This window comes from Prionailurus viverrinus, chromosome B1, assembly GCF_022837055.1.
Source record: "Prionailurus viverrinus isolate Anna chromosome B1, UM_Priviv_1.0, whole genome shotgun sequence".
In the NCBI taxonomy this organism is placed as follows: Eukaryota; Metazoa; Chordata; class Mammalia; order Carnivora; family Felidae; genus Prionailurus; species Prionailurus viverrinus.
Window position 1 is genome coordinate 201,016,777 of NC_062564.1, and position 11,213 is coordinate 201,027,989.

General features: G+C 54.5%; 1 protein-coding gene across 2 annotated transcripts in view; it reads left to right on the forward strand.

The window, feature by feature from the left end:
• STK32B (serine/threonine kinase 32B) overlaps positions 1-11,213 on the forward strand; it is a 398,879-nt gene that overhangs the window by 377,462 nt on the left and 10,204 nt on the right. Inside the window, exons 10-12 of one of the 2 annotated variants that reach the window (XM_047857553.1) lie at positions 1,673-1,804; positions 2,519-2,583; positions 4,736-4,874. In XM_047857553.1, the coding sequence (XP_047713509.1) occupies positions 1,673-1,804; positions 2,519-2,583; positions 4,736-4,874 (336 nt within the window). Of the gene's footprint in view, positions 1-1,672; positions 1,805-2,518; positions 2,584-4,735; positions 4,875-11,213 lie in introns of those variants that run through there. The other variant, XM_047857552.1, reaches the window with a different exon arrangement.

The window sequence follows — 11,213 nt, forward strand, 5'->3', positions numbered from 1 at the left end:
CCCCAAGGCTGGGCGCAGGATGCCCGGGTGACCCTCGGGGCCAATGCCTGCGATCGCCTGTCAGCCTTTGTAGACCTCACCTGCTGCCCTTCCCCAGCCGCACACAAGCACGGTCGTGCACACTCACCTACTCACATGCACGTTTACACTCGCGCATACCCACATGCACCCATGCACACTCACACTCGCACACACTCGTGCAAGTCTCATGCACGCTCACACTCATGCACACTCACTTCCACAGAATCACAGGCAGAGGACCCTGCTTCAGCCACACCCAGACGCCTGTGGTTGTCCCCTCTGGCCACACTGTTTCGTAGCTGTGAACCTGTGCTCACACTGCTTCCTCCTCTTGGGGGGACAGGGGCTGCTCTCCTTGTCCCCCCGGCAGTCTCCTGTCCCTCCTTCCAGACAGCATCAAACCCAGGGACTGGCTCATTTGAGGGTCTCAGTAACTGCCTTCTGGAAGAGAGAAAAACTTAAGCATTGTCTCCGATGGGACATCCCCCAGGCCAGTCCCCCTCCCCACCCCCCCCCACCCCCACTTACTTGGAGTGAATCGCAGCCTCCCTGGTCCTGCACTACACAGAGGCCTATCTACGCTGGCCGCTAATATCATTCTATTACAGTGACTCTGCCGTCCCCCGAGAGCTTCAGAGGGCAGGGCCCACTTGCCTCGGCTGGCCTCTGCCTGAGACACACTCCAGAGCAATGGGTAGCCCTAGAAGGCACTAGAAGCTCTCAACGTGTCATTGTCTTAAGTGAACGAGTGATCATAATCCACCAGGACTCAGTGTGCTGTGTGTTCCAGGCACCGGCCTAAAGTTTCGCAAGCATTATCTCATACAGACTCCCTAACAGGGGAGTGGTCTTACTAGAAGTATTCTCATGTTGAGGAACTTACCCACGTTTACTCAGTGAGAAATTAACCTCAGGGATCTGTATCCAGAGCCTGCATTAGAATGAATGAATGAATGAATGAATGAACGAACGAACGAATGGATGGCAGATAAATCAGGCCAGGAAAGACTTGGGCCTAAAATCCGAGCGGCTTTTTGGGGAGAAGTCCCTGTGCACCTCCAGACTGTGGATGATATAACCACTAGGCTGTATTGCCTGATGGGACTGGCGTCCTGAGCGACAGCCACCAGCTGGATCTTGGGTCCACGGCCCAGAAGTCAGGGGCACAAAACTCCTCCTGACCCAAGTGGGCGGAGCCCCGCCTGGCTCCAGTGGAGGGGCAGGAGGGAGCCAGCTTGGGGAATTGGGCAGATATGGGCCAGAAATAGCATTTTAAAATTAAATTATTAAAAATTATATTTATAGAAGAGGTAGTCCTGACATGAAGATGTGTGTGTGATAAGTGAATACCATCAGATTGGGAGACTGAACTGGGCCCTGGCAAAACACGAAGCTTCGTGGGAAGGAGGCTGAGGAGGAGTGTGGATGTTAACAGGGCCGGGGGAGGAGACACGGGGATAAATGAACCATGTCTGCCGCGAGAAGGTGTCGCTTCTCTTCCCCAGAAATAAAACGGAAGCGGCGCACCCCACGGTGGTAGTTAGCCATTACTTGTTGAATGAACGATCGACTGAATGAATGAATGAATGAACACAATCCAGTGGTGGGTGCAACCAAGACAGACCGTGTTTGCTTTTCCGCTTGCTCTCAGAAGGGGAGATTGAATTGTGACCCCACATTTGAACTTGAAGAAATGATCCTTGAATCCAGGCCACTTCACAAAAAGAAGAAGAGGCTGGCAAAGAACAGGTCCAAAGACGGCACAAAGGACAGCTGTCCTCTGGTGAGCGGATTCCCCGGGGGCAGGAATCGCAGGGTCCAGGGAGCCTAAAGGAGGGAGGGGCTGCTATTTAGCCTAACGGAGGCAACTCACTTCGCCTCTCCAGATGCCTCCATTTGCAGTCACTAAGATGCCTCCGCGATTGGGTGGCTTTTCATAGCACAAAACGGAAAGGTCGGGCGCCTGGGTGGCTCAGTCGGTCATGCGTCCAACTTCGGCTCAGGTCTTGACCTCACGGTTGGTGGGTTCGAGCCCCGCGTCGGGCTCTGTGCTCACAGCTCAGCATCTAGGGCACCAGGAATAGCGCCCCTGTGAGCACAGAGCTGTCTGGCATCTGTTGTCAAAGAGGATGGGCACCTTGGCAGGACGTTCTTGAGATTCTCTGCTCCGCCCGCCATCCCGCTTCCTCATCAGGTCTCATGAACATTCAAGCGATTAGGAAGCCACTTCATGATTTTCCACCCATATGCCATTCTAACGTGACTTTCAGGTTGGATGTAATGGCTGCAGACTGAGGTCGAGACGAACATCCTCATCGACCGGGTTCCCTTCGGCACAGCCGCCCATACAGTCAGGGCCCCTCCGGGCACGTCGCTCGTGCCCCGCCCCCGGCATCTGCAGCCCCACTGAGGTCAAGCTCTGGTCGTCACGGCCTTTGTCGTGTGGCTCCCTGGATGGTGCCCCGTCATTTACTCTCACCTCTCTGCTCTTTGACAGAACGGACACCTGCAGCAGTGCTTGGAGACCGTGCGGAAGGAATTCATCATATTCAACAGAGAGAAGTAAGTCCCCCTCCGGCAGCTGCTGGGCAGAGCCCTCCCAGATGGCACGAGGGCTCCCCGGAGAACGGTGGTCCCTGGAGCCCAGCGAAGCCAGCCACGGTGCTGGAAGGGAAGCAGCAGGTGGCCCCGAATTCTAATCCCGCCTCCACCGTGCGAGCCGGGCGCCAACTTCACCTGTCTGGGCCCCGGGGTCTTCGTGGGAAGTGGGGGGGGGGGGGGGAGTGCGCTGAGCTGGCGCACAGGGAAGCTGGTGCGGAGGGCGCAGGCTCTCCGACGGTTCGGTGCCCGAGCTCTGGATGGAAATCGCCCCGGGCCCGCCACCTCCAGAGTAAACTGAGGCAAGTCTACACCTCACTGAGCCTCATCGTCAGCACTGACAAAATGGAAATCCCTCCTTTGCGGTGTGGTTGTTGGCAGATTAGATGAGATTGTGGATACGATGCCTGACAAGGTCAGAGTCCTCGTGCAAAGATTACCGTTACCGTTACTATTCAATGGGGTGAGCTGGTGTGGGCCGGACGGGGACTCTGGCATCACGGGCTGGCGGGAGCCGGGACGACACCAGGTTAGGAGGGGCTCGGGTGGGTTCTGAGCTGGAGGCATGACCGGGGCCGGTCAGCAAAGGACGCAGACGGCTCAGGCTCGATCCCAGCAGGATGCTGTCAGGAGCTTATCCAACTGGGACTGATTAAAGCAGGATTTGGGCAGGAGTGGGCTCGTGGGGTGGGGACTGAAGCCCCACACGTGGGACTGGATGCAGACCCGTTCCATGTGACCGACACCGAACGAGGCCTTGGGCTTGCAGAGCCTAAGGGACGCACTTCCCACGCTCCAGGAGTGCCAGCTTGAGCCCTGGACATCACAGGACGGCGCCACGTTAGCTCCCAGCAGGTGACAGCAGCAGGAATGTGTGCCAGAGGGCAGCCCAGGCAGCGGCTCTCACACCAGGTGCCAGGCTCAGCCGGGCGTCGGGGAAACTTCCCAAGCTGCCATGCCCCACTGAGTCCTGAAGCAGGGGTGAGGGAAGGGGCATGGGGCCCCAGGAGTGAGGACGGTACACAGAAAGGCAAAACGGAGGGACACAGCTGGTGAAGAAGTTTGATCTCCCGGGACGTCACAGTGTCGGTGGAAGGTGAGGGACTCCATCCAGGATTGCGTGGGTTCCGGCCAGTGGGCCGCTGGGCAGGGCAGGGCCCCATCCTGCACAGGGCACTGGGACGGGCGAAGGAGCAGCAACCCGACATTTGTCCCGGGCGGCCGCAGCTCTCCGACTAGAGGCCGGGTGCCCAGGTCGGCCCAGGCGGGCACGCCAGGCCAGAAGAGCAGGCCTCGCCACTGGGGGCCCATGTCTGTCCAGTCCCCCTGTTCTTGCCGGCAGGACGCAAAGGGCCTCTGTGACCACAGTCCGTCAGACCTGGGGAAGGTGGCAGCCGACGTGTGGGTGCTTTCCGAGCTCACCACCCTTTCCCTACGGTCCCGCCGCCTCCGGGGCTCAGGGTCCCTTCCCCGGCCTAGAACTCTGGCCCCAGGAACTTCTGCTCACACCAGCTCGGGCACACTGGACCGGGGCTCCAGGCAGCCTCGTTCTGGACCCTTCCTCCACTCAAGCATGGACTGAGGTGTCCTCAGAGAGCACCCAATGGCAGACGTGAGCCTGTGAAAAGGCTGCGCGGTGACGGACCCGAACAGGCAGCCGTGGCGGCCGCACTGTCCCGTGTGCCGGGAGACGCTTCATCTGGAATCCAAAGAACCCAGATCATTTCCTTTTAAATGAACATGAAAATGAGATACCCCTCCTTGGGTTATTTACAGGTCGCATCTGGCTGCTCTTAGCAGAACCACCACCCTATAGTGGCTCTGACCAGTAAGATGTTCTTTCTCATGGGGAAAAGTGAATTGATGGGGAAGTCGCCCAGCCATGCAGAAGACCCCTCAGAGATTTGTGGTCATGCATTTAAAGGGAGGCTGGCGCGGCTGACAGGAGTTGGCAAAGCAAAGAGAGAGAACAGAGTCGTTTTCCAGACGGGGCGGGGGGGGGGGTGCGGATGGGCATGTGCAAAAGCAGGAGACAGGAAAGTAGACGGCTGGCCTCAGGGGTGGCTGCATCCCTGCCTCCCTGCTCACCTGGGCTGCCCACCCTCTCCCTCCCCAGGCCCCGAAGGCTCTGCCAGGCTAGCTCCCACCTGCCATGTGCAAGTATCCAGATGAAGGGCCCGGCTGCGTACCCCAGGATGCTGTCTGAGCACCGCGTGGGCCCCTCCGGGTCCAGCCGCATCCCTGCTCCACGATGAACGTGGGAAGGGGACCACGTTGCATCCACCGCCACCCTCTCTGCTGCAGTTTCTCATCTGTACAATGTCTCCGTTCGCGAGCACGGTGTGCCCCAAACCAAGAGTCTTCCTTCTAAACCGAGAGAAAAAAATGGGACCTGTCTGTCGCCCACCCCATTCTGCAACCCCGTGTTTAAAGCACCTGCCATGTTGGCACATAGGACCTTCCTATCTGACATCAGCCAGTGGCCAGTGGCCTGACTGGGTAGGGGACCCGGAGATGCTGAGCCAGGCTCCCCGTCACACTCCCTGGGGCCTCACCGACCCCTGCAGCCTCCAGCGGCTAGCGGCTGTCGCTTTCCTTGTCGGCAGACCAGGCCATCCGCTCACAGCACACTGGGCCAGGCTGCCGCTGTGCAGAGGGCTGCAAAGGGAATCAGCAGGGAGCGCGTGGTCACATCAGAATCTCCGGGTTGGGGGGCGGGGGGGGTCAGTGAAGCATCTGACTTGGGCTCAGGTCCTGATCTCATGGTTTGTGAGTTCGAGCCCTGCGTCAGGCTCTGTGCTGACACCTCAGGGCCTGGAGCCTGCTTCTGTGTCTCCCTCTCTCTCTGCCCCTCCTCTGCTCATGCTCTTTCTCTCAAAAATAAATAAACATTAAAAAATTTTTTTTAAAAAATCCCTCAGTCGGGGGTAGGGGGTATTAGCATGTAGGGTTGCCACACCTGTTATGTGTTGAATTGCACCCTGCAAAAAGATATGTTGGAGTTCTAGCCCCAGTATCCTAGAACGTGGCCTCATTTGGACCTAGGGTTGTTGCAGATGTGGTCAGCTGAGATGAGGTCATGTCAGAGTAAGGGGCCCATCATCCAATAGGACTGGTGTCCTGATAAGACGAGGCACAGACACAGGGAGAGGGCACAAAGTTCGCCAGCAGCCTCCAGAAGCCAGGGGAGGGGCCTGGACCAGACGCTCCCCACAGACGCTGGCGATGTGTTACAGCTGCCTTAGGGAACGGATACAGTGCCCTCTGAGCCAGAAGCTGAGAGAATAGGCCTGGCGATCTGCGTTTTAACATGTTCTTGGTGTCATGCCGATCCGTACTTTGAGAACTTCTGCTAAAAGAGACCAAGCGTGCCCACACTGGGCCTCTTCTGGTTGGTTCTGAGCTGGCCACAAGAATCCCGATCTAAAACTGCAGACCTTCCCAGCCGTCTGTCTCCCTTGCTCTGGGGTTGGTGACCTGCATCTCCGAGCCCTCACGGGCTTAAGGGCGCTCCCGGGGGCCTCACCCCTGCACGGCTGCCTGGTGTGTGACGTGTGCTTCGTCAGCTACAACGAGCTCTTGAGCAGACAAAAGTTCCCCTCCCCCCATACGATGAGGAAGCTGTCCTCAGCAGGCAGCACCCGGGGGCATCAGCCAGCTCCTGGAGGAGATTCGCACTCAGTCCTTTAACAGTTGTGCCCTAATCTCGGCCTGGACCCTGAGACACCAAAGTGGATCCAGCGGGCCCTGTGTCCTTGCCTGCTCGTAGCTAGCACAGGCCACCATGGGGATGCAGAGGACATGCCCCTGGGCCTGACCTCTCTGGGCCTGTTTCTAAAGAGAGGGCAAAATTCAAATTAGCACTGCCTAATATTCTAGAAACACAACTTTATTGCTGAGCTGAGACCTCAACTGGCAAGAGGCCGCCGAGCCAGGTGGAGCATCTGTTTCAGGGACTGGTCCAGGGATGCGAAGGCCTGGGCAGCTGAGGCTCCCATTAGTTTGAGAAATGGCGCCGTGGGTCCTGTCCTCCTATTTCTGGCCAGAGATTCGAGCGCAGTCTTTCCAGAAGGTCTTTTCAATAGCATTTGGCAGAGGTTTGCAGAATAAGGAGCCCCTGGTGAGAAAGGAGTTTCAGGAGCTGAATCGCCTATCTATCTGTGTCATCTTGTAAAGAAATCAGCATTTTAAAAATCACATTAAAGCCATGTCTGGAGGCCCTAAAAATGTTGTATTTAAAAGATGTGGGCTACTGCATGTGTGGTACTTATTAATACTGTTAACGATGGTCAGTGACATTGGTGTAGGACTTTATGGTTTCAGATCATGTTCCTTTATTCCAGATTTGTCAGCCTCGGCCCTGTCAACGTCTGATGACTACTGACGTCAGTTGTTTGATGTGGGGACTGCCCTGCCAGCTTTCGTGGCCTCTGCCCATTAGACACCAGTAGCACGACCAAAACTGACCCCAGACACGGGCCGATGTTCCCCAGCAGACCAGTTGCCCCCAGTTGGGGGTCACTGCTTACTCCTTACTTGCCACACTTTTCCTGAGGGGCATATTAGCGTTCCCAACGTCTGCAGCTCTGAACTGGGATACGAAGGATTTGAAATCTGATCTCTTCCAACCCCAGACCCTGGGCTCTTTCTGCTGCGTGTGTGTTCATCCAGCTGTCCGGGAGAGGTTTACTCAGCATCTCCCGGGGGTTGGCTACAAGCGGGCATAGCCGGGAGCAAGGCCCTGTTCTCGTGGGCCTCACGCTCGGGTGGACTGAGGACCTGAAGGGAGGGGGTACTTTCCCTAAGCGGCGTCTTTGAGGTGTGCCTCCAGCGCGTCCAGGCGGTGCAGCGGCTCGCGTGTAGCGACACCTTTTTATTGGGCACCTGCTCCATGCGATGCAGTCAGTACGTCCATCCTGTGGGCCAGGCACTTTTACTCCCCCATGTAACAGGGGAAGAGGGGCAGACGAAACGTGAGTCGAGGGCACATGACTAAGAGGGCTGGGGTTCCATGGAGATAATCAGGCTCCGGGGTCCAAGCACTAAATCGAAATGCAAAACGGTCCATCGCCCTGCACATTGAATGTGGAACAAGGAGTTTCCACTAGCTCTGTAGATGGCGTGTGTTGGTGAATCCGGACACGTTCCAGGTGCAAGATGGTACAAGTTAACGTGACAGCGGTCTGTCCTGCTTCCCCATCCTGAGAAAACACAACAGCGAGCCACTGCAGGCTCGGCTGAGGACGAAGGTGGGAGGCCTGGAACAATGACAGGTGAATAATCAAAACATGATTAAAGTTTGGTGACCTCATCTTCGCCGGGGGGGGGGGGGGGCTCCCTGGAGACCCCAGGCAGTGAGATAGGGACCCTCTATTGCGGCCTGGAACTGCTGGGGGAATGGAGGTTAAGCAGTGTGAAGTTACGATTCACTTCAGGCTTGGGAACTGGATGAACGGGGCAGGCCCTGGTCCTGCTGCCCTCGGGGCTGTGAGCATGGGGGGCAAGTGGGGTGGGGCGGGTCCCAGCCTCTCTGCCCCTCGGCCTCCGCATCAAGGGCTGGCCTTGACTTTACAAGGTCTGTGCCATTTGCAGAGGACTTTGACTCCCCTCTGATCTCCTCCCCATGGGGAAGGCAGGGAAAGGTTATATGTGCATCTCGTGAATTAATCAGTAAAGGAGGAACCTTCACCTTCACCACTAGGCACATCCTCTACCCCCTTTGCTAGGAAGAGGCGAACTTCAAGGACCCCGCCTTCCAAAATCAAGGCCAGTGCATTTTGGTTCTCTCTAGTCTTTGGTCCAGTCTGTCTGGCCCCAACGTCATTTACAGGTGAGCATAGCCAGGACAGGGAGCCAACAAAGAGCTGAGAGCACCTCCTTTCTAAACCGTGGGGTGGCAGGAGCACCCGCAGCCCACTGCTCATTCCGTTCTCATCACGGCTCCATTCATGGGATTTTTTTTTCATACCATTTCACAGTCAGAGAAACCGATAAAAGCCTAACTCTGACTGTCGTGGCATCTCTGAATCTCAGAAGAGTCTTGAGGCTTTACTGCCCACTGAGGCAGAGAAGAAGAGCACAGACGACTGTGGTGGGTGAGGCCAGGCTTTCTGGGATCGCTGCTCCGTGAAACAAGGTGGCGCCTTTCCAAAGCCCAGGAAGATGGTCAGGGAAGATCAGCTCAGCGACCTGGAACAGCAGGAGGAATTTCAGCCACAATTGAAGGGGGCCCGGCAGGTGCTTGGATTGCAGAATCCTGATAGTTGCATGAAAACTCTGGATCAGGAAATCACACGGGAGGCGGGGCCCTCTGCCAAATCCTTTAAGAGAAACTGGAGCCTGGTTTAAAAAGGGCTACTGATCCTGGGGCATGGGGGTGATGCAGTCCATTAAGCGTCTGACTCTTGATCTCGGCTCAGGTCATGATTTCACTGTTCGTGGGTTCAAGCCCCGGGTCGGGCTCTGTGCTGATGGTGTGGAGACTGCTTGGGATTCTCTCCCTTTTTCTCTCTGCCCCTGCCCCACTTGTGCTATCTCTCTCTCTCTCTCTTTCTCTCTCTCTCTTTCCAAAATAAATAAACATTTTAAAAAAATTTTAAGGGCTACTGATCCTGACACCTTCACCCCCCAGTGGAAGACCCCGGAAAATACAGCATGGCAGGTTTCCAGTGGGCCAAGAGGCAACACATGGTCCCTCACAAATAGCTGAGTCCATACAGCCCTGTTTCTCTTAGAAGCACATGCTGTCACTGGTCTGCTCAGACTTCGATTATTTAAAGTCCCATCTTCCTTCACCTGCAGTTAGTTCTCCAGAGTAAAATATGCCCATTTTGTATGGGAATATTTATAGGCCTTATTAAGTCCTTTGTGAAAGGAGGCTGTGTATGAATTTGAAAATTAGAAACAGGGATCTAATGGTCTGTTTTGAAGTAAATACTGTTGTCGCTTTAATCCTGGTCTAACTTTCTGTGCCATCTAAGAATCTCATTGCCAGCCGATTAAATGAAAGAATACTATCGCTTTGTGAATATATTGAAAACCTGTTATATGCCATGCGCTGGGCTTGGTACAGTTACATTTCATCTGAAATCAATCCTCACCATAACCTTGATTTGTAAATGTTGACATCTAGAGAGAAGGAGTCAGGTGCCTGAAGTCAGCAGTCAGTGTTTTTGCAGAGTTGGGATCCCACATAGTCCAGAGTTTCTCAAGCTCGTATTCTTTCCACTGACTCTTACCTTTAACTGTTTTAAATGTCAGAACTTTAATTAAAATATCCAAGGGAAGCCAACAAATGGTGTCACTCAGAATGTATGTAAAAAACAGAATACAATGGAGGAGGGCACCTGTTGGGATGAGCACTGGCTATTGTATGGAAACCAATTTGACAATAAATTGCATATTCAGAAAAACAATAAATAAATAAATAAATAAAAACAGAATACAAACAGTAAGATGGTCTGAAATAAGTGCTTAGAGGCAACTGGCAACTTCTCTGCGGGTCCTTAATGTTAATGCCCTCCGCTTTCTCTAGCTCTGGGCCACCCCCAGAATCCTTATGAAAAATCCTCATGTTTTCCGCCTGAAATGGCTCTTTTGTTGGTTGCCTTGTGTCCCCCAAAGGGATATGATGAACTCCTGACCACCCCCCACCCAGTACTGTATTTGGAAATAGGGTCTTTGCAGAAGTAATCAAGTTAAGATGATGTCAAACTGGACTAGGTATATCCAATGACAGGTCTCTCTAAGGAGAGGGACATTTGAAGACAGAAGTGGCCACAATCTGAGGGATGCCAGGGATCGCTGGCAAACACTGGAAGCCCGAAGACACAAGGAAGGATTTACCCCAGGCCCCTGCGGACACCTCGGTGTTAGACGTCTGGTCTCCGGAACTTTGAGGGAATATATTTCACGCAGTTGCTGGTACATCACCAGGGAGCCATGAGGAGCATACACACCGGCCAGGGACCAGTGAAGGCTCCGTGCCTGGCAGTCATTAACCCTTGATTCCTCCCAAATTTTAACCAAAATGTGAAGCGTGCCTATTAGTCTCAGAAAAGTTATTTTACAAAGAGTGCAAACTAAAAATTGTAGTGACTTCTGAAGTATGGACGTTTGACATGTAAATGAATTAGTGATATTTTAATACATTTAATAACCATACACATATGTGCCGTTGCTTCCCCTGGAAGACTTGTGGCCCTGGGAGGTCACAAAGACAGACACCAGCATAAATGGTGAGTTCTCTTGAGGCCCTCGTGGCTGCTAGGGTTGGAGATAAAAAAGCAAATGGCTTGGGTGAAATGGGACTCTCGCTCGTTCCTCCTTCCAGGGAGTCCTGCTTCTCTGTACATCGAGGTCGTTTTCTTTTACGGTAAACCCGTTCTTTCCACACAGTGGCAGACACAGTGCGGAGACCTCGAGCCTCCCACCTCTACCACCAGACCCAGGAAGGCAGACAAAAGAGGAAGCTGAAGGAAAGTCACCAAGGAGAAAGCTTGCTGGACCTCAAACGCAAGAATCCCAGGAAATGGCTCTGATTGGCCCCACTTGGCATTCCCTGGACCAATCAAGTCTGGCCACTGGAGGAGGCT